The 27,032-nt window shown below is 41.7% G+C and overlaps 1 protein-coding gene across 1 annotated transcript in view; it reads right to left on the bottom strand.

Moving 5' to 3' along the window:
- Positions 1-21,774: 21,774 nt before the first annotated feature.
- The window catches only part of LOC126470642 (autophagy-related protein 101), a 31,402-nt gene continuing 26,144 nt past the window's right edge, over positions 21,775-27,032 (bottom strand). The window contains exons 4-5 of the mRNA XM_050098624.1: positions 22,458-22,624; positions 21,775-22,307 (exon numbers count right to left, since the gene is read on the bottom strand). Coding sequence (XP_049954581.1) covers positions 22,224-22,307; positions 22,458-22,624 — 251 coding nt within the window. The 3' untranslated portion in view covers positions 21,775-22,223. The remainder of the gene's footprint in view (positions 22,308-22,457; positions 22,625-27,032) is intronic.

The following is a 27,032-nucleotide window of genomic DNA, read 5'->3' as shown; positions in this document are numbered from 1 at the left end:
ATAGGTAACTATTCAAGAAGTACATAGGTGGTGCAGAAAGATCACAGAACAAATTCAAGTGCTGCAAGAGGTATTGTATGCCAGTATTAAATGCGGTGAGATGAGACGCGAAGATGTATAATTAATTCTACAAAACTGGTTGGAAATCGATCGTCGTAGGTTCGGCGCACCCTTGACTTACGCCGTCGAAATTGTCTACTCAAAAAAAACATGGGGTTTCATAGGCTAGGCGCTCTCTTCACCTTCCCATGAGGTGGGGACAGGCAACCAGTTACACGTGACAGATTTTCGGAATCATCACTGAACTATCGTAAGTTTGCTCGTCTACCTCCCATGTGTCGTTGCAAGTGAGAATTCACTGCGGTTTTTGGTATAAATAATATTAACGACTGTCACCTGTACGGCGTTTGTTGGCAGTGGGGCAGACTGTCGTTATTTCTCCTTTGCCAGAGTGGGGACCCACTGCTTGACTACCTTTGCTCAGCATTCCCAAGCCTAGAAGACTGCTGGGTTACGAGCTCGCGCGACTGGAAGCTAGTAGCCACTGGCTTACAGCAAGTCTGCTACAACTGTGTCACTGAAAACTTGTCGTGACCAACAGAGGTCCATTGTTTACGGTAACATGTGTGTTCAGCGGCTTCAGCTGGACGAGCCAATAAGGTATTTCCAGCGACAGAACTGTAATCGGTGGGACCCACAGAAAAGCGTTTGTATTTCGACTGTCTGTTCATCCTATCAGTCGGCGCTTCTGGTTTCGCCTCTGGGCTTCTGACGGCTGCAGTCGCAGATCATGACACTGTGTCGAGCTTTCTATGTCAGGCGCTCTTATGGAGTAGTAAGTTACAGAGGTACTCTGTACTGATTTAGTAGGTATGTTCCCTCTGTTACTACGTTGTTGTAATTTACTCGTTTTCATATTTTGACTTCTATCTTATATTTCGTGTAATATCTGATGACAGGGTTTTCCCAAAAAGTGTCATGCGTTGATAACGGAAATAAAATTACTTCGGCAATCACGACAAGTGGCGTACAATTTAGGGGAAAAAAAGAGCCGATATACTGAGATGAGATTAGAGAGATTGGGGTCCTTTGATTTGGAGCCGAGTGGAGGTTCTAAACCAACGACTTCGTCGTCTCTGTGACGATCTTGGCTGCAGATTTCTGGACCTGCGTTATCGGGTGGGGATTTGTAGGACTCCCATTGATAGGCCAGGGATACACTACACAAAGAGAATAGGAGAATTCTCGTGTAGGAGAATACTAGTGGAGTACACATGGGGGTCTTTTAGGCTAGGTGGTGGTTCGAGGTACTCTCATGAACACTCGCCAGTCATACGCATATAGGGAAATCCGACCACGTTCAGACTAAAGACAGTTCGACTGTAAAAATTTTATCAGTAAATTGTCGAAGTATTCGTAACAAAGTTCCTGAATTTATTGCCCTCCAGGAAAGTTCTCAACTTCAAATTATTCTTGGGACTGCGAGCTGGCTAAAACCCGAAATAAAAAGCTCTGAGATATTCAGCGAGTCTTGGAATGTTGATAGAAAGACAGATTAGGCCGTAGGAGGGGAAGTGCTCATTGCAGTCGACAAAAATATTGTCTCTACCAAGGTTGAAATTAAGTGTGACAGTGAAGTTATCTTGTTGCGTATAACAGGTCTAAGTGAAACCAAGCTAATTACGGGACATTTTTACTGACCACCCGACTCCGCTGTGGCAGGTCTACAGTCTTTCAAAGAAAGTCTACGGTCATTTGTGCATAAATACCCAGATTATGCAATATTAGTTGGTGATGACTTAAACGTACCGAGTACAGACTGGGAAGCATATGGATTCACTGCAGGGGGTACAGCCACAGTCTTGCGAATTACTTTTGAACACGTTTTCCGAAAACTGTCTTGAGCAGCTAGTTCAGCAGCCAATGGAACTTGTAGCTACTAAGAAGCCATACCTTATCGATAGCGTCAGTATAGAGACGGGGATCAGTGATTATGATGTCATCATAGCGACTATCGTTACGAAAATTAATTACTCAGTCAAGAGGGACAGGAGAATCTTTCTGCTAGAAAAAGCAGCTAAGCAATTGTTAGAATCTCACTTAGACAATGAACTGCAATCATTTAGTTCCAGGATGATGGCCATAGCGGAATTATAGGCAAAGTTTAAACAGACTGTCAATCGTGCTCTGGACAAGTATGTGCCTAGTAAGTGGATTAAGGATGCAAAAGACCGAGCATGGTTTAATAACGAAATTCGGAAAATGCTGAGGAAGCAAAGGCTGTTGCTGTCTCGGTTCAAAACAAAACTCGTAAATGACGAAAGGCAAACATTAGTAGGGATTCGTGCGACTGTGAAAAGATCTACGAGCGAAGCATACAACAGCTACCACTTTCATGCCTTGGCTAAAGATCTGTCGGAGAACCCGAAAAAATTCTAGTCATGTAAAATCGGTAAGCGGGTCTGAGGCTTCCATTCAGTCACTTGTTGACCAGTCTGGTTTTGCAGTATAAGATAGCAAAAGGAAGGCCGAAGTTTTAAATTCCACGTTTAAGAAAACGTTCACACAGGAGAAACGTACACACGTACCGTCGTTTGACCATCGCACAGAGTCCTACATGGACGACATACTAATGAGTACCTCTGGCGTGGAGAAACAACGACTTATTTGTTTTCTAAAGTCGTCAGGTCCGAATGGAATCCGAATTCGGTTTTATTACTCTACGTCATTGGTCCCTTACTTAGTTTGCATTTATCGCGAATCTCTCGACCAGCGCGAAGTGCCAAGCAGTTGGAGAAAAGAGCAGATGACTCGTGTATATAAGAAGGGGAAAAGAACGGACCCGCAAAATTACAGACCAATATCCTTAACATTGGTTTGCTGCAGAGTTCTCGAGCATATTCTGAGTTCGAATACAATAAATTTCCTAGAAACCGAAAAGCTCGTGTCCACGAATCAGCACGGCTTTAGAAAGCATCGCTCGTGAGAAACCCTGCTTGCTCTTTTCTCACATGATATAGTGCGTACTATGGATGAAGAGCAACTTGCTGCTTCCATATTTCTAGATTTCAGAAAAGCGTTCGACACAGTACACCATTGCAGACTTAACAATGGTACGTGCCTACGGAATAGGCTCCCAGACATGTAACTGGCTCTAATGCTTCTTAAGCAATAGAACCCAGTATGTTGTCCTCGACGGCGAGTGTTCATCGGAGACATGGTAACGTCAGGAGTGCCCAAGGGAAGTGTGAAAGGACCGTTACTATTTTCTATATACATAAATGATCTGGCAGACAGGGTGAGCAGCAATCTGGGGTTGTTCGCTGATGATGCTGTGATGTACAGGAAGGTGTCGGAGACAGCCTGCCGGTGTGGCCGTGCGGTTCTAGGCGCTTCAGTCTGGAACCGCGTGACCACTACGGTCGCAGGTTCGAATCCTGCCTCGGGCATGGATGTGTGTGATGTCCTTAGGTTAGTTAGGTTTAATTAGTTCTAAGTCCTAGGCGACTGATGACCTCAGAAGTTAAGTCGCATAGTGCTCAGAGCCATTTGTCGGAGACAAGTGACAGTTTGTTGATACAAGATGACCTAGCCAAAATTTCTAGTTGGTGTGATGAATGGCAGTTGGCTCTTAATGTAGAAAAACGTAAGTTAATTCAGGTGAGTAGGAAAAACAAAGCCGTAATGACCGGATACAGCATTAGTAGTGCCCTGCTTGACACAGTCTCGTCGTTTAATACCTGGACGTAACATTCAGAAGCGATATGAAATGGAACGAGCACGTAGTAGGGAAGGCAAATGGTCGACTTCGGTTTATTGGGAGAATTTTAGGAAAGTGTAGTTCACCTGTAAAGGAGACCGCATATTGGACGCTAGTGTTACCTATTCTTGAGTACTGCTCGAGTGTTTGGGATCCGCACTAGGTGGGAGTTAAAGAAGATGTCGAAGCAATTGTGGCGTTTTATTTGTGTCAGCTCGATGGTGATGGTTGTCCCAGTCTAGTTGACATGGAACAGCGTACGTCGATCGCGACGACTCCGATCTGTAATTATTAAAAACAAACTCCTAGTTTGGTTGATTAGTTTCAGACACTGTCTCCCTTAGACTGATATCAGAGTATCGATGGAGCAGCACGCCGGAATGTGTAAGCAACCCTTGTTTGAAATTGAAGGACTGGTGTTCGAAGTCTGTCGGCGTTCTTTACTTCGAACCCACAACGACTGCACCACTCGGTACCGCACCAACTCCCTCGATCTGAAACAGTTAACCAAATATGCTTTGCGTGTTCACGACAGGCTGATAAGCCTACACGAACTTGATAACTGTAGTTCTTATGCCCGGTTTGCGAATGAGTGTTCAAACGCAGATAATAGGATATTTTGAATTATAAAGTCTATCACTCAAGCTGATGCCACATCATAGTTTCGCGAGGATGTTTATTTTTTAATTAATATAGCGTCGTCAAGACGGCGCTACGGTGTTAATTCAACAACTAATACGACACAATTCCAGAGATAAACTCTTCGACAACGTACAGCAAGCGTCGTATTTCGGTGTAAACTTGCTGTTCACTGTTAATAAAATCACCTTTAACTTCTGCGTTCTCTCAATAAATAGTTAATTTCACAATTACACAGTAAATTTCCATTAAATGGAGTAGCCGACACGAAGCGTTAAGGTTATATTGGATTTTATTGAACTTCGTAATTATTTAAACCTGCACTGAAAACACACCGATCTGTCATTCAGGGTCTGGAATCTACACTACTGGCCATTAAAATTGTTACACCAAGAATAAATGCAGATGATAAACGGGTGTTCATTGGACAAATATATTATACTAGAACTGACATGTGATTACATTTTCACGCAATTTGGGTGCATGCATCCTGAGAAATCAGTACCCAGAGCAACCACCTCTGGCCGTAATAACGGCCTTGATACGCCTCGACATTGAATCAAACAGAGCTTGGATGGCGTGGACAGGTACAGCTGCCCATTCAGCTTCAACACGATACCACAGTTCATCACGAGTAGCGACTGGCGTATTGTGACGAGCCAGTTGCTCGGCCACCATTGACCAGACGTTTTCAATTGGTGAGAGATATGGAGAATGTGCTGGCCGGGGCAGCAGTCGAACATTTTCTGTATCCGGAAAGGCCCGTACAGGACCTGCAACATGCGGTCGTGCATTATCCTGCTGAAATGTAGGGTTTCGCAGGGATCGAATGAAGGGTAGAGCCACGGGTCGTAACACATCTCAAATGTAACGTCCACTGTTCAAAGTGCCCTCAATGCGAACAAGAGGTGACCGAGACGTGTAACCAATGGCACCCTATGCCATCACGCCAGATGATACGCCAGTATGGCGATGACGAATACACGCATCCAATGTGCGTTCACCGCGATATCGTCAAACACGGATACGACCATCATGATGTAAGCAGAACCTGGATTCATCCGAAAAAATGACGTTTTGCCATTCGTGCACCCAGGTTCGTCGTTGAGTTCACCATCGCAGGCGCTCCTGTCTGTGATGCAGCGTCAAGGGTGACCGCAGCCATGGTCTCCGAGCTGATAGTCCATGCTGCTGCAAACGCCGTCGAACTCGCTGTTCGTGCAGATGGTTGTTGTCTTGCAAACGTCCCCATCTGTTGACTCAGGGATCGAGACGTGGCTGCACGATCCGTTACAGCCATGAGGATAAGATGCCTGTCATCTCGACTGCTAGTGATACGAGGCCGTTGGGATCCAGCACGGCGTTCCGTATTACCCTCCTGAACCCACCGATTCCATATTCTGATAACAGTCATTGGATCTCGACCAACGCGAGCAGCAATGTCGCGATATGATAAACCGCAATCGCGATAGGATACAATCCGACCTTTATCAAAATCAAAAATGTGATGGTACGCATTTCTCCTCCTTACACGAGGCATCACAACAACGTTTCACCAGGCAACGCCGGTCAACTGCTGTTTGTGTATGAGAAATCGGTTGGAAACTCTCCTCATGTCGGCACATTGTAGGTGTCGCCACCGGTGCCAACCTTGTTTGAATGCTCTGAAAAGCTAATCATTTGCATATCGCAGCATCTTCTTCCTGTCGGTTAAATTTCGCGTCTGTAGCACGTCATCTTCGTGGTGTAGCAATTTTAATTGCCAGTAGTGTATTTGCATCAGCGATTCTGACATTAACTACAGCTTCCGACAACACGGCGTAACTGTAAGTTCTTCGTGATCGCGTGTATCTGTTTCCTATCAAGGATAATAATAGAGTTTATGTCGGCGGTTGGTTTATTGCTGTGTCCTTTGATGTTCGTGACAATCACAGATCACGAAGGATAAGTCCCAGCTTTAATCAGGTATCACACGATTTACTTTTCTTTCACATATAATAACTGCTCCGTTGTCTGGCTAAACCGTAAATGTTATTTTACTTCCGTTCGAAATTCTGACTAGTACGTGAAGTCGGTACTGGAAAACTTTTAAAACTTCAGATCGGTTTGAAACAATCTAGTAGCGTTCAATACGCTTACTACTATTGCGACGTCTACAAGAGAGACTGAATTAACATCACCATTGCAGTGTTACATTGTAGTCGCAGCGAACTTAACAGCTCGATGCGGCTACATCTCTCTTCTTGGATAAATGTTATCTCTGATCTATTTATGGTCTGGGCTTTAACCTTCGTAAAGAATATATTTTGAATTATTTATTTAAAGTTTCAGGCTTCGTTTCGTCTGGTAGTCTTTCATTTAGTCCTTTCTTTATAATAAACGTTATTAGTTACATAGTATTCCTGTTAGTCAAACTTGCAAAAGTGTTAATTTTGTTGTTAGTAGCTCCCGTCAATGTCAGGATAACTAATTTTGCTATTTCTTTTACTACCAATGGGCTTTCATTAGTGGTTCCGTATCTGGGGTGTTGCACAATTCAGAAGCCAGCTGCTAGATTTGTTACCCGTAGTTTCGATTAGCATGCAAGTGTTACGGATATGCTTCGGGAGCTCAAATGGGAATCCCTCGTGGGAAGAAGACTTTCATTTCAAAGAACACAACTGAGAAGGTTTAGAGAACCGGCATTTGAAGCTGTCACCAACATACGTACATTTCCCTTAGGGACCGCGAAGATAAGATACGAGAAATTAGGGCTCATGCGGAGGTATATAGACAGTCGTTTTCCCCTCGCTCAGTCTGCGTGTGGACCAGGAAAGGCAACGACTAGTTGTGGTACAGGGTGCTCTCTCTCACGCACTGTACGGTGGCTTGCGGAGTCTCCCTTATTTTGCGATCTTCCAAACCAAGATGTTCTTCTTTGTACTTTTTCGATGTCCTCCGTCAATCCTATCTTATGCTGATGTCACACTGCGCAGCAGTACTCCAAAGGAGGACGGACGAACGTATTGTAGGCTATCTTTTTAGTACCTGTTGCGTCTGCCAATAAAACCTGGTCTTTGGTTAGATTTCCCCCACGACATTATTTAAGTTATTTGTAACTGTAATCCCTAAGCATTTAGTTGAATTCACAACTTTTAGATTTTTGTGATTTATCATGTAACAAACTGAGCATATTCCTTTCAGTATTCTTGTCGATGACTTCACACTTTTCATTATTTACAATCCATTACCACTTTTTGCATCATACACATATCTTGACTAACTCATTTTGCAATTAGTTTTGATCATATGATGACTTTACAAGACAGTAAATGACAGCATCATCTGCAGACAATGTAAGGGGGCTGCTTAGATTGTCTCCTAAATCGTTTATGTAGGTCAGGAACAGCAGAGGGCCTGTAGCAGTTCCTTGGGGAACGCCAGATGACAAAATGCTTCAAATGGCTCTGAGCACTATGGGACTTAACATCTGAGGTCATCAGTCCCCTAGAACTTAGAACTACCTAAACCTAACTAACCTAAGGACATCACACACATCCATGCCCCAGGCAGGATTGGAACCTGCGACGCAGCGGTCGCGCGGTTCCAGATTGAAGCGCCTAGAACCGCTCGGCCACAACGACCGGCGCCAGATGACACTTCAGTTTTACTCGATGACCTTCCATCAGTTACTACGAAATGTGATCTTTCTGACGGGAAATCATGAATCCAGTCGCACAACTGAGACAATACAAAATTGTTGAGGCTTTTATGGCCACTTGTTGACAAACTGCCTATTGGCTTCTGTCTCGGGTTCTTCGGCCGACGTTCATCTAATGATTTTTCTGACTTTTCGCCAGCACGAGGGGCTGGCATTGTCAAAGCTTCACCCTCCATTGCCGGTGCAGAATCTCGCTGAATTTTCTGCCAGATTTGAAGACAGAGTTCCATTGTGGAAACTATTAAACGCTTCTCAAGTTGATGTCCATGCTAAGTTTCGATCTTCAGTAAAACTTTGCCAATCTTGGAGACTTTGCGTTATTCTAAATTTGGCATGGTTTTTTCGTTGATTTCACGACAGTGGTTTATCCTCTGTTGTGTACCATGGGGGATCAGCGCCATCTCGTAGTAATTTATTTATTATATATCTTTCAGTTGCTGTTGACACTATGTCACTGAATTTAAACCACATATGTTCTATGCTTACACAGTCAGGTTAGAAGAAGTGGAGACTGTACCTTAGGAAGGGTTCAAGCAAATTTAATCTGCTTTTTTTAAAAAAAAAATTGAGAAATTTTTCGTTTATTTTTGGTAGATTTGGATGTTACGGTATTCAGTCATGCTACAGTGATCTTGTCGCCACTAATCCCTGCATCCGTCATGAAACTGCCTATTTGATAAGCACTACTTGTTGCTAAGAGATCAAGTATGTTTTCACAACCATTTACACTCTGGGCGGGTTCCTGAACTAATTGTTCAAAACATTTTCGGATAAAATATACAGCACAATTTCGGACGATGTGTAATGCCTACTACAGACTTAAAACATGTATTTTCGCCAACATATCGAGGGTAGATTGAAATCACCACCAACTATAATTTTTTGAGTGGAGTGTCAATTTGAAATGAGACCCAAGTTTTCTTTGAACTTTTTAGCAGCTGTATCATCTGAGCCTTGGTGGAGAGGGGGGGGGGGGGGGGAGGATGGTCGGTAATAGGAATCGATTATTAATTTATTCCGCTGTCAAGTATAACCTCTAACCCTACTAACACACGGGAATTATCTACTTCAATTTCACCACAAGGTGAACTACTACTGATGGCAATGAACACTCCACCACCAACTGTATTTAAACCATCCTTTGTAAAAATAACGATTTTAGCTTCAATGTTTTCTATTACTGCTTGTAGCTCTTGTTCTTTCTCAAAACATCTATGAAAGTTTATATTTACAATACTGATTGTTGCTAGATCTACCCTGGTTCTGTGTTTGCCCTGCATCCCTTTTAGACTGACACACACTCTGTGATTTCCCTGAGATCTTCTGAACTAAAATACCAACCAGAAGTCCCCTCCACGTACCCCCCCCCCCCCTAACCCGTCGGACACTTCTTGTGCATAGCAGACCTCTTGGTCTATTAAGAGGAACCTAAATCTTTACATCCTCTGGTCCAAGTCGAGGAATCTGCAGCCTACACAGCAGTAGAATCGTCCAAGCCTCTGATTCAGGGCTCTATACCAAAGATCCACACAGTCAGTCCTGTTGCCAATGCTACATATGGTGAGCTTCACCTACATCTCACAAGCAAGACTAGCAGTCTTTACCACTCCAGATAATCAGCGAGAATCTCTTCCCATCCAAAGTGACAGACATCATTGGTACCAAAACGAGCCACCACCTGCAGTTGGCTGCATCTTGTGCTGTTCATTGCATCCGCACGCACCCATTCCACATCTTGAATGACTCCTCCCAATATGCACATGAAGTGCCCAATGGATTTATTCCCCTTCTCGGCAGCCATATCCCTATGGGTCCCATTACGCACCTGAAGTTGGAGCTCCCAACTACCAGTAATCCTACTCTCTGTGACTTCCCGGATCTTGCAGGCCTAGAGGCTTCCCCTGAAACAGAACAAGTGACTGCATCTGGCCCAGGATGTTTATCAGACACAGAGACTGCCTGAAAAATGTGTGTCAGATGAACTGGGGAGGCCCTTCGTCCAGACCCCTGGGAAGTCTTTCGTTGTCTGCCTCACCTTGGAATGGCCCCCCACTCGACTATGGGTGAATGATAAATCTCAGTGCAAGCAGGCCCAGGGCAGCCACCATAGTGGCCTTTCTGAAGATGTCAGAGTCATTGTTAGTACGCAACTCATTCAGTAATTACAGTTGATGCATCATGGACTCGTGAGAGGATTACAAAAAATTTATACAGATCATCTGTCATAGCATGACAATCAGATCATCTGATTACAGAATGTGGAAGATTTACTCCATACTAATTTCCCATAACAAGAGATCACATTCTGTAACAATATTGCTTTGGGAATTATCGTGTATCAAATCTGAGGCGTGAAGTTCATTATGGTCACATGTGCCCTTCCTTGCGCTGCAACTTTCACAAACGTTAGTGTAGAAACATTATTGTTAGTAACAAATGTGATATGAATTTCGTCATTGTAGGCATTTAGCTGCAATCCTTTTCGTCTGTTTTAGGAGCAATGCATAAAGAATACGGTGATAGAAGTACGATTCTTAGTTGAGCTCAGAATGCTGTTGCCTAGCAAGGACGTGTAGTGTTTATATCAGCAGAACAGAATCCCGAGCCCAGTTTGGTCATCCTAATTTGTTTACCATGATTCTCCTAATTCATTTGAAGAGAATGTCAGCATGGTTCATTTGAAAACAGCATGGAGGAGAGCTAGAGGGGGCCATGGACCCCTTTTGCCTCCAGGTATGGGTGCCTCGCCAGTAGAAAACATAAAGTTTTGAGGCAGTTACAGAACACAGTTTTAATTGTTAGAGTGATGATTATGATGATTATCAGCAAAAACACTGTGGAAGACATTAAGATGTATTCATGTTCAACAGACAGTTTGCCAATCCACTTGTAAATCAGTCTTCAAAATGTCAGTCTTGCTATGCATTTGCAGGTGTCTGTTACAGTTTCTAAATTGTGCTCATCTTTCAGAAGGAGCTGTTGAGCCATTCTACAGATATTGACCAAATCTGAATGAAGGTTCTCACATATAGACCTGCAGAACAAAGAGTTTATGCAACAGACATACCCACCAACATTTGTTTTCATGAGGTAAGCACATATGAAGCAGGTAAGTAAAGTGACTGATTGGCTACATTTTGTTTACTGCCACTGTAGGTACAGGAAGAGTAAGGAAGACAGAGGCAAGCTGACAATGTTAAGGCTTAACATTTTTTTTTTAGTTTATTTATGGAGCTTCCACATGTGCACTGTCACATATAAGAGACCAACAAATATGCCACATAATGCTGGTGTCCCCTGGAAACATTGCAATAAAAGGCCACAACCACTCCTTCCATCACCCGAAATGCAAGAAGAAAAGAGCCAACTCTGACAGCTAAAAACCTATATGTAGCGTTTTCATCAGAAATAAACAACAGATCCCATCAGAACTTTACCACACACCTAAATGAGACACACACTGTATCCAAGAAGTATGCAGGAAAGAAGGGGCAATAAGACAAAAAATAGTGAGAATGATATCGGCTACATAAAATCGACATCCTACATACAGCAGTGCTACCTTCACAAAACCTGAGAGCCATAATATCAACCAACAGAATTGCCAGCAGCAGCAAGTACAGCAACATAAAATTACTGACTACTGAGTATTGCACCTTTACTATAAAATCAGTATACAAGTCCCCTGGAGTGCTCAGACAGATTTTGCCACCAAACTTTGACAACCAGAAAACACAGTTCATTTCAGGAGACCTTAACTGCCACAGCACATCATGGGGCTACAAAGATACAAATGAGACTGTACATATACTAGACCCAGAGCAATTGGCATACATAAATAATTTATCCCTTCCTCATGACCACAGGCAAGATCTGGAGGTGTGAATCTAACCCTAATAACTGTTTTGTAAGTGCAAAGGTGGAAGACTAATGTTTCGAAAACATATACACACCCCTTCCTAAAACACAACACCAGCTTATCATAATCAAAATATGTGCTGCTGTGAGAACAACAAAAATACCATGCCTCAGAAGGTTCAACTTTGAAAAAGCTGAATGGACCGAGTATGCCGAGGAACTAGATATCCCTACAGTAAAATAATCAACATTTTTTTCATGCAGTAGTGAACTCAAGCTACAATATCACTTTATCTGGAAGGTAGGGTGACTACCACCCACATATGACTTCTATACAGAAGAATGCTGAAGATTAGGTGGGTAGATCACATAACTAATGAGGATGGGGGAGAAGAGAAGTTTGTGGCACAGCTTGACTAGAAGAAGGGATCGGTTGGTAGGACATGTTCTGAGGCATCAAGGGATCACCAATTTAGTATTGGAGGGCAGTGTGGAGGGTAAAAATCGTAGAGGGAGACCAAGAGATGAATACACTAAGCAGATTCAGAAGGATGTAGGTTGCAGTAGGTACTGGGAAATGATGAAGCTTGCACAGGATAGAGTAGCACGGAGAGCTGCATCAAACCAGTTTCAGGACTCATGACAACAACAAGTGTGCATTCAGTACAGAAGATAAAATTTTTGCACATTTCTTCAATACATCTGTAGAAATAGCTTTGATAATGTGCCATCTGTTCCCAATGTCTAATACATGTGGCATGATAGGCAAAATCCCATGTTATTGTTTTATGAACACTCTCAACTTTTTTTCTGCAAACCTCACTTTCTTATTAGACGAGACAAAATTTGTGGTCACTGTAGCTTGGTCAGTTAGTAGCTAGAAATGGGGGTAACCAATCATGTACAAACCTGTACCAGTATCTTTGGTGAAAAATCAATTACCTTACTGACTGAAGTATAACAGTCACACACCCTCAAGCTTCTGCTGTCCATTGACAAAAATGTTATGCAAAATTTGGAAGCTACAAGGGGTACTGGTGGATGCGAATACACTAATCAGCCAGAACATTATGACTACCTACCTAATAGCCAGTATGTCCACCTTTGGCATGGACAGCAACGGCAACACATCATGGCAATGGAAGCAATGAGGTTTTGGTAGATCGCTGAAGGGAGTTGGTGCCACAACTGTACACACAAGTCATCTAATTCCTGTAAATTCGGGGGCGGGTGGTGAGAGCTCTGACGCCACATTCAATCACGTCCCAGATGTGTTTGATGGGGTTCGGATCTGAGGAACTGCGGGGACAGCACATCAATTGGAACTTGGAACTCACCACTGTGTTCCTCAAACCACTCAATCACACCCCTGGCCTTGTATCATGGTACATAAACTTGCTGAAAAATGCCACTGCTGTCAATAAGCATGATCATCATGAAGGGGTATATGTGGCCTGCAAACAGAGTACGATACTCCTTGGCTGCCATGATGCCTTGCACAATCCCCGCTGGACCCATGGATGCTCAAGTGAAAGTTTCCCAGAGCAGAACAGAGCTGCCACCACTTAGTCTCCACCCCACAGTACGGGTGTCAAGGAGCTGTACCCCTGGGAGATGACAGGTTCACACCCTCCCATTGGCATGATAGACAAGGTATTGGGATTCATCAGACCATGCAACACATTGCCACTGCATGAACTTTCAGTGCTGATGCTCATGTGCCCATTTCAGTAATAGTTGCTGATGTTGTGGTGGTAATATTGGCACATGCATGGGTCGTTGACTGTGGAGGCTCATTGTTAGGAGTGTTCGGTGCACTGTGTGTTGAGACACACTTGCATCTGCCCACCATTAAAGTTTGATGCTGGTTCCACTGCCTCTCCTGTTTTATCAGTCTGCCCAACCTACAGTGTCTGGCATCTCTAATGAGGGGTGGCCGCCCAACCCCGTTATATGTCTCGACATGGTTTCACCTTGGTTTTGCCATAGTTTCACCATTTGTTGATGACACTTACCATAGTACTCCTCGCACACCCAACAACTCGTGCAATTTTGAAATGCTCTTGCCAAGCCTCCAGGCCATCATAATCTGCCCTCATTCAAATTCCGATAGATTGTGCACCTTCCCCATTCTGATCACGGCCAGCATGCTCATTCATACTACACGCACCATGTGTGTGTATGACTAGCAGTCATTGTTCACCAGGTGATGCTGCTATCACCGAAACAAGTTTATATCGACAGAAGATCGGTGTTCATAATTTTCTGGTTGATCAGTGTACATGTATATCACCATCCCACAAATGTACCGCAGGTGTGCAGTTCAAGACTTGTCTAGAAGAAAAAAAGCAGTCTCCCTTATTCTTCTGCATGTGTGAGGTCAGGGCTACCATCCTTCAAGCAATTGAAAACACCTGCAAACCACCTCTCTATAGAGCTCAATGGTGGAAGTCAGTGTATTGGTCAGTTTACAGTGTATCTGAGAGCTTCTGGAACATATGGATGAATTGCTGCACTCCAGGAACAGTTTGTCATATGACTTTCTTCATCACTTGTTGCAATCTAACCTTCAACGCACTGTGTAATATAATCAGATTACCAAAGTGATATGGGCACAAATTTAGATAAATGTTTCATCTTTGTATCTTCTGGAATTAGCACAACTAGAAGTCCTTCAGAGTCTCATGAATATTGTTACTCATCCAAATACAGTTCCTGGTATCAGTGGTATGCTTTTCTACTGTCTCCCAAAATTTTATACAAGACTTGGTAGGTACTCCATCTGAGCTTGGCGACTTCCCTGTTTTGCTGTCTGTCTTACTGAGTCAAGAATCTCTTCCTTCATGAGGGGGGTGCATAGTGACCAATCATCATCTGCATTGAGCTTGTTTGTTACATCTCAAAAGGTAGAGGCTTTGAAAGTATTTATGTATTACTTTTAGGATGCCCTTCCTCAATTTATAGTTCTTCTACTATTCATTGATTCCTGCTTTTATTGTGTTTTAGAAGATGATAGAGGGATGTTGGTTCTTGCTCAATTTCACTGATTGCTTTCATTCTTACTTTCAGACTGTCCAGCTGTTGCAATTTGATACATAAAAATGTTAGCTGAACCTTATTAATACTACTTCTGCAACAGAGCTGGTCTGTACATCTACCATACAATTCACAGACACAAGAGTAGCAGATGTTTTTCGTGTCTTATTTTACAGCTTGAAAAGCATATTAAAAATTTCCAGATCCTTGACTTTGCAAGTTTTGCATCTAGTTCAGTCCACTGATATTTCTACACTTGTTTTCGTACAGATGCACCATTCACTATTAAATTCATGTTATAATTCTCTGTCTAAGAGTATGTTGACATTCAGCTTCCATATCTCTCTTGCATGTTTCATTTCCTGTGGTTGCATTTTGATATATGTCATGTGACAGCATTGGTCAGAGGAGGCAAGAGAAGCTATTTCAGAATAAACTACTTTTGTTTTCAATGGCCCTGTTATATAAAATCTTTCCAGTCTTCTTATTGAAGCATTCACTATGTAGGTGCAATTTCATGTTGATTCATTTGTTGGTTTCCATGTGTCATGAAAGTCAGGGCTTTCAATGAGGGTCTAGTTATTCTGAAGTGTGTAAGTTTGAAGGTAATTTCCTGTGGGCACTCGCACAATTACTTCCATCTTGAAAAATGTTTGTTATTTCTGTTTTATTTATTTATTTTTTATTATTATTACCTGAACAAGAGAGAGGGAAGGGGGAAAGCAATTTGCAGTGTATTTTGTGACAGATTTAAAATAGAAATTCAATATCTTCCAGTGAGTAAATTTACACTACTGCCACTGCAGCGGTGCTTCGCAGGCCTTCAAGAAACAGAAGAATTTTACAACCGAGTTACAGCATATAGTGCAATCATCTGAGGACAATTTATCATTGTTTTACCACATGTCACTAGTTGAAATGAGGACAGATTGAGCAAGACTACGTGTCAACACAGTTTTCGGTAGCAGGCTTGAATGCCTGGTATCAGTGTTTTACTGTGCACCCTTACCGAGTGAAATGGAGCACAATGTGGAAATGAGTACAACTACCCTCTAGCAGTGCTAATAATTTCAGAAAACAGGGAAACTTACGAGCCGATGTCCAAGAAAGAGTTACTGGGTTGCCAACAGGAGAGTATCCTGGTCTGTCCATCCCTAGTAGTCTGGACAGACACAAAGACATATGAAGTACAATAATTTCTGGGGAAATCTGGGGCAACAGAATGTCAGAGGGTAGTGTTAACTGTCTATCCTCATTTTCAAAGGATAGGAATGCAGTGGATATATTCGGTATACACACCAGAGACTGTAATTCTGAACTGCTATTAAAAACACACAGGGTATGACTAAGATGCATGGAGTTAAAAGATAGTGAAATCCTAATGAATGAAATGGTTTGTGACATAGGTGAAACAACGTTCATCTACCAGCCCCAATTACGGTTATGACAATGATCAAGTTAACACATTGTTAGCTGTTTTGGCCAGCGAGACTCTTCTAGATACTGCCAGTCCAAAACCTAACATTTTTTAAATGATTCCTTACACCCAGATATCCGTCATTCATTAGATCAACTCAGACCAAAGAGTGTCATCAACAGACTTGTGATTTCACACACCTCAGTCTCTTCAGCTGGTGCTTGTTAGCTGGACAGCAACACATTTGTTTTCACAATTCTTTCCACATGTGTTCACACAGCCACAGCAGTGAAGAGCTAAAGATAAATGCATTTTTTGCATCAATTGTGTTATTTGACTGTTCAGTCAAATTTACTCTTCACTTTGTCCACCTGCATGTTCAAAAGCAGAACACAATATTGCATATGTATTTATCTGTTGGCAGCTGCCGGCCAGTGTGGTCGAACAGTTCTAGGCGCTTCAGTTTGGAACCGCGCAACTGCTACGGTCACAGGTTCGGCTCCTGCCTCGGGCACAGGTGTGTGTGATGTTCTTAGGTTAGTTAGGGTTAAGTAGTTCTAAGTTCTAGGGGACTGATGACCTCAGATGTTAAGTCCCTTAGTGCTCAGAGCCGTTTGAACCATTTTGTTGGCAGCCCATGTCACCAGGAAGTTACACTGACCTTATATGACCACAAGAATCACTGAGTTGTAAATTAAGTATGGGACCTATTTTCATTTGATAGATACATTATGTGGCCACAAACAGATAGGATGGGATATGCTTCTGCAAATCCACTCTGGCTACCCTGATTCCATTTAATTTAATCCAACCATATATCCACTGTAACATTGTAGACAGTGGTATTGTTCTTTAGAATATTTGAGTGGTGAATCAATAATTTGCGAGTAAGGGGTTAATGGGCACGAGACACTACATCACAGTGTGCAATAAGTTGGGAATTTCAGTCTGTCGGGGCTGTTTCCAGATGGCCGAAGTGGTTGAGGTGACCACTACTGAGAAGCGATAAATCTGGGTTCGAGTCCTGATCCTGCACGAATTTTCAGCTTTCCCCATCACATTAACATAGTGCCCTGTGCGGCAGGAAGTCTTGAATTCACATCCATCCCTTCACTTTCTTTCCCCATTCTCTATTTCATATACCTTGTAGTTTATCAGGTGGAACTTCAAACGACAAATTATAAATTATGGCAGACTGTAAAACAAAACCAGCATAAACAATAACAACTGTGTTTACTGAAGCATTATCACGCTAAAATATAAGGAAACTGTTGGTATTTTTTACTATTCTTTCACTAACTACAGCACTGATATTCTTTTTGTAACATTATCCATTTTTCCTTCATTAATCAACCAATTACAAAGGAAGAACGCAGATGAACATACAATACTCCTCTCAAAGCTAAACTTCAGTGTTGTTTTCTACGAAAAGGAAGGAAATTTTCACTATAATTACAACTAAAAAGCTACACCATGAAGGGAAAGAGTGAGCGTGTTCATTGTACGCGTGACTGCTCAGTAAGGAAGGCCATGGTACATAAATGCACACTACAACAGTCAAGAACAGACTGGCACCACTATGTCATTGAGCCACATACAAGAAAGGGTTTTTTTTAAGTTTGAGAACTGAACATCCCAAGTGCAATGGAAAGGTAAGGATAAAAAAGTTAGCATTCCATTCTACAGGTCATGTTCAACTTCCTTACTTGTGGCTTTTATTAATATACAAGCACCAACTTCCATCCCTCTCAAGGCAGTGTGTTTCTAGTTTCTTTGAAAGTTGTCTTCTTGTGAATCACAGCCCTTTTTTGCTTCAGACAGGCACATGGAGTGTGTTACTAACAGCTAACAGCTGGTGACAATTCACATTTGCAACCAATCATTGGCCCAGAAGCTAAATATGCACAAAAATGTTCCACGTTGTGTAGCAGAAGTGTGCTTTGCATATGTCAATCTGGGTGCCAATTTTCCAAATGTTAACAGGCATACCTAATCACCACAAAAGTGATGTGCCAAGTAACTTGTGTCCCTTAGGCACTACAAAATTCAACACTGTGCAAGACTTGGCTGTGGACACAAGATTACAAGCAACTTACAGTCAGTTCCCAGATGGATGAAACAGCGCGAGTGTTACCAAGATCATCAAGTCTCTCTGTTGGATGGTTTATTTGGGAAGTAAAGGGACCAGACTACAGGGTTATCAGTCCCAAGTCTCTCAGTGATAAGTACTGTATACACCCTGTACGTGAGTGTCTTAAGTTCTATTTGTGCCAAGTACTTACCACGTATGAATCGATAAAGCACTTTACATTGTAAAGAACAACTCGTGGGAAGTGATGGGATTGTGAAACTTGAAGATGATATTCCGAATGGGACATAACATGTAAATGACTGGAAAGAGCAACAGAACATGAATGGGATGTGGTTGTCTTACTCACAGTCAAGTCATGTCAAAGGTGCTTTTTTCAGTTTCTATAATAATATGCACACTACACATAGCTCACAATATTTGTCATGTAACATGGATGTCAGTAGACAGAAAGGTAGTCAGTTCTGTACGCAAGTCACAAACTCATGGTTTGAGCAAAGGAAGTGATATATACTAGGTGCAGAAATATAAGTTACAACCTTTCAGACTAAAAGAAGTGAATTTCTGAAATGTCGAAGTTGGTGCTCTTGTTATGAAATGAATTAGTGATACCGTAGTGAATAATTAACATGAAAGCTGTGGGATTCCAAGTGAGTGACGTCTGCTGATCAACAGCAAAGACTTGAAATTGCTCATAGTACCAAAACTGGATTGATCCTGTTCGGCAACATATAGTCTCTCTGGTGACGCACATTATCTGTTTCACGGGCCAGGTGGATATCAATGTGTTGTTGTTGTTGTTGTTGTTGTCTTCAGTCCTGAGACTGGTTTGATGCAGCTCTCCATGCTACTCTATCCTGTTCAAGCTTCTTCATCTCCCAGTACCTACTGCAACGTACATCCTTCTGTATCTGTTTAGTGTATTAATCTCTTGGTCTCCTCCTGCGATTTTTACCCTCTTGCCAGCCATAATCTAGTCACCAGATTGCTGTATTATACTCCTGTGATGGTTTGTCCTCATAAGCATACTCTGTCTGTCTCCACCACACCATGGCAGTCCTGAAAAACACTAACCATCACCTTTCTTGGTGAATCCACATATTTCAATTGCTTGATTTGCTCCTTTGCCACGTGTCATAGTGACACATTCATATGTGGTGATTAACAACTAAAGACATCATCTGCATTTGCCCGACAGAGCTGCAACATTTTTGGGCTTTTTGGATGCTTGAGAGTAGTCACAGAATCCACAGGGCACCAACTTTTGTGATGTTAAAAATGTCATGTACAATGTTGAAAACTGATGCATGACTGATTTTGGCTTTTTCTACTATTGCCTCAGTTGTGATGCATCAGTCTTCAAGCACCTGGGCCTTGACTTTTCTTGGGGTCCTGGTTCTTCACAAAAAGATGGGCTGCCTCTTGGTTCATCATCGGTCAGATTTGTCTGAAAACACTGGAAGTATCTGTTCCAACTAATCATTGCATCATACGATAGAGCACATTTGCTGGACAATTCCCTGTCTCAACAAGGATTGTTGCAGCATTGTTTTCCTTCAAATGCAGAAAACAAACTACCACATGATACTCCAATTTATCAATAGATTGTGTCATTTTGTTTTAGCCCATCTAGCAGCAGCTATTGTGATGGGGCTTGGCAATTTTTATGGGTACCAGGACTGCAGACATCTACCTAAAAAAAAAAAGGTAGATTTTATTTTTCTGATGTGATAATTAAAACTTAATGACTGTCCTCTTATTCACACTTTCACAATGCCTACAGCAGTGGAGGAAGTGGATATGGTTTTCATTATGGCAAATGTCACCAAACTGTTAAACCGCAGTTGTATGTGTATCAGCAGCCTGATAATGTCAAGTCCTCAGATTTGTCATTGCAAACATTACAAGAACTTCAAGATACTGAGTATGCAGAGTAAAATACTCCAATGAAAAATAACAGCAACTGATGACAGAAATACAGCTAACTTTTTAGCAGTGGTGACAAACAATCACATGTCACTTTTCAAATTCAGTTACAGATCTCCAAAAAGTGTCTACGAAAAATGCAAGGTAGTGCAGTGTTTCTAAACAGGATTGTGTTTATGGGTGAAGTGTTGTTTACATACCATAGGCAAGTCATTCTTCGAAATATGCTCTATTGGTCAGTTTAAAATACACACAAGCAGAGAGAAGTCAATAAACGGTCTCCTTGGTCTGTCAATGTGTGATGTAAGCTTTTCAAGAATTTTATCACTGGTCCCAATTTCATTGATAGAGAGAACTGCACCACCCCCCCCCCCCCCCCACACACACATATTTAATCATTTGGGATATCCCTGTCCCCCCACATATTTAATCATTTGGGATATATCTCCTGCACCTGGTAAAACTTTATGAAACCCCTTGGCCTCCAAATTCCGCAGGCCTTAATCCTATTAGAAAAATGTACAACTACCGCCATAGTCACAATCACTGTGTGTATCCTTTTTCACGAAACCTTCAAAAGTTGTGGAAAATAAGGTCCCATATATCCATAGACTTTAACCCCCCCACTCCTCCTCCACCTTGTGATGGAAACAACAGTTGCTCTGCACATTAGCAGTTGGCCTTAAAAATGTGACTTGACAGTGTTTACAAAGTACTGGAGATGAGTGATGAAGTACTGTTGTCTACCATTGGTAAACATGGCTTGAGAGACAGAGATCCATGTGCCTTGTCAACACTAAGGGCATTTTATATCTAAGTTACCAACTAAAAAGATGGCCGGCGGATAAAAGATTTGCTATTATGAATAGATATATCTTGTACCCCAATAATGAAGCTTATATTGCCTGCAACAGTGTTACAGTGATTGGTGTGTGTAACATGTGAACCAGAAGGTACTGAAGATTTCACATGATGGTCAAAATTATGCCTAATGTTGTTTGCTCTACCTTCAGCTATTGACTCAGACATTAACCTGTTAACCTGTCGAAATATGTTAGTTGATGGAATTTTTTGTGGGTGACAATTACAGAATGCACGTAGTACACAGAATCCTGTAGCCCTCACATAACTGTGTATCAGTTTTCAACGGTGTCTCAGAAGAACAGACTCTACACATGGAATGTCATCCAGTGTAGCCAGCTGTACAGAGAAAGCAAATCAGTGCCACCTCTTCATGCCACTGTTTATTAAGGAAACGTGGGTGCGCACACACACCCACATGCGCACAAGCACACTCACGCAGGAGGGGAGGGCTGGCACATGCACCTGTGCACGGAAATACACAAAGCTGAAATTATACATCATTCATTTATTCAAAACAACAATGACTTTCTGAGCTGCAACATTGTAGTCAAAACAAATCTGTCAATAAACACTCAAATTAAAAACATTTAAGGAGAAGACCACGAATCAAGCTCCAGTTATAAATAATTCACTGTCACATTATTAACAACAATGCTAAAACTAGTTTCGCAGACCAACCCACACACCAATTAGTGAGTGATTACAAAACAACAGGATTGTTGGAAGATGGCAGTTATCTTCATAACCTCTGGTACTCAACATTCTCTCTTAAAATTTATAAATGGCAGGACAAATACTATGTACACGAACTGCACACATCACCTCCCTGACAAAAATATTCTTCTCACAATTAATCACTTTCTTCACACATAGAACCAGATGTTATCTTCAACACAGACATTTCTTGCATTGATATAGAACTTAAATTAATGACTTATAGTGAAAGAGTTTCCTTTATTAGCTTTTTCATTGTAGTACCAACTGATGTATTTGATGGCCCTGATGTTGTAAATGATACCTGGAAAAAATATACAAAGAAAACATACATAATAAATATATCACCTTTTCAGAACAAAATTAATTCAAAGTTTCTACTTTGTTACTGACTGATACGTACATACAATTAATGCATGTGCACACAAATCCTGAAACTATGATCATTAATTACCTTGAACAAGTATGGCTGTACATCAGGGTATGTTGTGTCAAAAATCAAATCCAGCTCTGACTGATTGGGCATTTTGGGGACATACTCATGCCTATTCATAACTTCTGCTATGTACAATATTTTTTCTGTCAGCATGTCACCAACTTTTTCTCGGCAAACCTGACGCTCTGAAAGTGGAAAAAGAAAATTAAATAATGGGCAGCATGAAAGCACATACAAACACATCTACTACACATAATTAACAAAAATTCAGTTTAGGCAATAAAATAGCCACTCAAATTTGAGAGTTACAAGATGGCCAGTTCCTTTCCTATGCCCTGCAAAAAATCTATTACACACTGGAGATGTTTATTCTGTGCACAGCACAGTCATACTTGTGAATCTAATAACACTAACAGACACATTCCTGTTCTGTTCTATGGTCAATGTGTATTCTCTCTCTCAGATGACCACCATGAAACTACACACACCAAAAAATGTTTTGCATCACCCCAGTTCCCAGAACTCCTGAAGATAGACATTGACTGGATATTGTATCACAGACACAGGCCCTTTGACTGTTCAGAGATGTCACTAAACCTGCCCAAAGATGTAAACAACAAGGCATGAGCAACACCTATTAGAGGGAGGGGGTCCAACAGCAGATCAGTTCCTGTCATTCCACCAGGAAGGAGGAACATGGCTCGTGTTGTCTGTAGTTCAACCATGCCTAGACGGTCAATACTGCGATTCGATCATGCCTGCATTGTTACTTTGTGCCAGGAAGGGCTCTCAACAAGGGAAGTGTCCGGGGCGACTCTGAGTGAACCAAAGCAATGTTGTTAAGGCACGGAGGAGATACAGAGAGACAGGAACTGTCGATGACATGCCTCGCTCAGGCCGCACCAGGGCAGTGGATGCAGTGGATGACCGCTACCTACGGATTATGGCTTGGAAGAACTCCGACAGCAACACCACAATGTTGAATAATGCTTTTCATGCAGCCACAGGACATCATGTTATAACTCAAACTGTGCGCAGTAGGCTGCACGATACACAACCTCACTCCCGAGGTCCATCTTTGCAACTATGACACCATGCAGCGCAGTACAGATGGGCCGAACAACATGCCGAATGGATCGCTCAGGATTGGCATCACATTCTCTTCACCAATGAGTATCGCATATGCCTTCAACCAGACAATCGTCAGAGATGTGTTCGGAGGCAAGCTGGTCAGGCTGAATGCCTTAGACACATTGTCCAGTGAGTGAAGCAAGGTGGAGGTTTTGGGGTGGCATTATGTGGGGCCGACGTACGCTGCTGGTGGTCATGGAAGGCACCGTAACTGCTGAACCATACGTGAATGCCACCGTCTGACCAATAGTGCAAGTATATCGGCAGCATATTGGCAAGGCATTCCTCTTCATGGACAACAATTTGCGCCCCCATCGTGCACATCTTGTTAATGACTTTCTTCAGGATAACAATATCACTTGACTAGAGGGGCCAACATGTTCTTCACGCATGAACCCTATCCAACATGCCTGGGATAGACTGAAAAGGGCTGTTTATGGATGACGTGACCCACCAACCACTCTGACAGATATACGCCAAATCGCCATTGAGGTGTGGGACAATCTGGACCAACAATGCCTTGATGAACTTGTGGGTAGTATGCCATGACGAATGTAGGCATGCATCAATGCAAGAGGACTTGCTACTGGGTATTAGAGGTGCTGGTGTGTACAGCAATCTGGACCACCACCTCTGAAGGTCTCGCTGTATGGTGGTAGAACATGCAATGTGTGGTTTTCATGAGCAATAAAAAGGACAGAAATGATGTTTATGTTGATCTCTATTCCAATTTTCTGTAGAGGTTCCGGTACTCTCAGAACCGAGATGATGCAAAACTTTTTTTGATGTGTGTATTTTCCATACTGGCCAGTTAAAATGATGCCAATATCTTTAATATCTTATCCTGAACAGCTACTGCATCTTAAATTTTTGTTGGTATTTGTTCTCCATGTGATTACTTCATTCTTATCTTCATTGTGGTTCTTTAAATATACAGTTATTTTAACTTAGTTCTGTATCAAAGTTCACTCTATTGGAACCATTATTAACCTCTGTTTTTCCACTAATGTCCTGCACTCTTATTATTCACTCAAAGGTCTCACAAATAAATAAATAAATAAATATATTTTTACAAACCTTTACTCCTTGCACTGGTTTGCTTTAATGTTGTTATTTTGTATTATGTCCTCTGCTTGGCTACATCTTTTGCCTTTTCACAGTTCTTTACTCATCCTTTCACTCAACCACCACATTTTGTAAACACCTTAAGTTTTTACGTTCATCTCCTTCCACAACTAATAGTTGGCTCATCTCCATCCCCTGGTTAAATACTTTTCCCTGACATGAATTTTTAAACATATTCTGATTTGTCGCTCAGTGAATGTACAATTACTCTTCATATAATTCTATTCTTCCAGTGCTGCCTCTTTCTGCAAAGGCCAGCTTGTGCACTGTAGAGACATCAATTTATCCTTCCCACTAACAAGCCCCCCCCCCCCCCCAATTCTGTTATTTACCTATAATTCCAAGCACTGCAGCCTTTGGTATCTTACTTCCTCTTTTTGTTCAAGGGATTTTTGTCTTTTTTTTTAAGTCAAGTTTCTAACTCACGTGTTTGTCATTCTGCTATATTATGTGGTTGCCTGCTTGCCTCAGAGATGAATGCTATTATTCATGAAGAACAGCAGTAGTACACAGTGATATGCACATTCATCTTTTAACTGTACTTTTGCTGCTGACATATTCCTAGTCACCACTTTTCTGAAGTTCAAATTTTTCTCCTCTTTCTTTTTGTAATTAACAGCATCTCCTTGTCCATAAATTGACATAACTATAAACTATTACTGAATTTTTTCATGAAGATTTTTGTTTTGTCATTAACTGGTGGACACACACACACACACACACAGCACACACACACACACACACTCTCTCTCTCTCTCTCTCTCTCTCTCTCTCTCTCTCTCTCTCTCTCTCTCTACATTGGTGAACACACTTTTTTGACAGCAGCACTTTCACTATGATTGTTGTACTACTGGACTACTGTGTTTTGACAAGTTGGTATACAGACATTTCATGCAAAAACCAAGTATGCACATGCACAAGCACAGCGAATACAGCCCACTGGGTTATTTCTACAAGAATCAAATTTACTTCCAGTGTCTCCTTGCACCCTCCCCCCCTCCCCGCCATATGTGGTATTCATCAATTCATTCCTCAACTCATGTCTAGTGTAGAGTTTTTGATCAGTGATTGTTCCCACTGACTCTTTCTTACACAGAAGACACGAAAGTACTCTGCACTTTCTCATTTACATGTCAACTGCATAAAGTCCTGTTAAGGTTCTCCAGACTGCCACTACTCTAAAGATCATGTCCCACTGCATTTTGTTCAAGGCTGGTCATTTTATTCGTATGGGATTTGAGTGACAGTCCATTCTCTAAGTAAATAACTTAACATCAGGTTAACACTATACATATTAATTATGTTTTCTGTAGTTAAATCACTGCGTTTTTGTTCAATGATAGGTAGCTCTTTACAAACATGTGTATCATCTTACTACTGTCCATTTGCAGTCTGTGCATTTATCACTTAAGAGAGCTATGGTGTCATAACATTATCATTCCATACTGTCTCTTGAACTTTCTGATAGTAACACATGATCAGCAGAAGTGGTAACTCCTGTCACACTTACAATGCCACTGAATTGTAAGATGCAGATCTGTAGCTGTATCCTACAAGAATGTACCACAGCTAATGTTGAGGACAAACCTTAATGATATGCTGGATGATTACGGCAGATGGTACAGAGCACTTTCAGTTTCTTTCTACAGTAATTTGTACGGATACAGTATATACAAGACAGGATTCTTTAGTCACTGAGTCTGGCAAAGGATGATGAGTCTGGCAAAGGATGATACCCATCAGCAATTGCTGAATGCACTTCATGTATATCTGAAAATATACTCAAAATTGCACATGACAACAATCTGTTGCAACTAGAGTTTCACTCTATTCGAAACTATGGTTCAGTAGTTTTGGTACACTACATAAATAGTGTAGTAAATGGTAAGGTTACTGGTAGTACCACCAGGGAAATAAACAAAAGAACGTGTAAGAGACAAGCTGGGAGCCAATTACCTCCCTCCCCCCCCCCCTCTCTCTCTCCTCTCTCTCTTCTCTCTCTCTCTCTCTCTCTCTCTCTCTCTCTCTCTCCACCCCCCCCCCTTGCTTTGTTTGATTTGCACATAATTTAGATCACCCTTTATTCAGTGTAAGTCTGCTGTGTATTCTAAAACCTTACAGTAAGTTTGTAGGTAATTAAAAAAAATTAGTTTATTGTGTATTTCCTGTGATTTTATGTAACCAAAGCAATTACTTTTGATGCAAGTACAGTTTACATACACAAACAAAAATATATATAATTATTGTTGTTATTTTGTACGCAATAGAAATTCTTCATCATGAGCAAGTATGCTATTATGAATCACAACTTATCAGCTAAGGTACTAATAAATTTTA

This window comes from Schistocerca serialis, chromosome 3, assembly GCF_023864345.2.
Source record: "Schistocerca serialis cubense isolate TAMUIC-IGC-003099 chromosome 3, iqSchSeri2.2, whole genome shotgun sequence".
Taxonomy (NCBI): domain Eukaryota; kingdom Metazoa; phylum Arthropoda; class Insecta; order Orthoptera; family Acrididae; genus Schistocerca; species Schistocerca serialis.
Note: the sequence above shows the minus strand (reverse complement) of the source record. Positions and strands in the feature narration are given on the sequence as shown.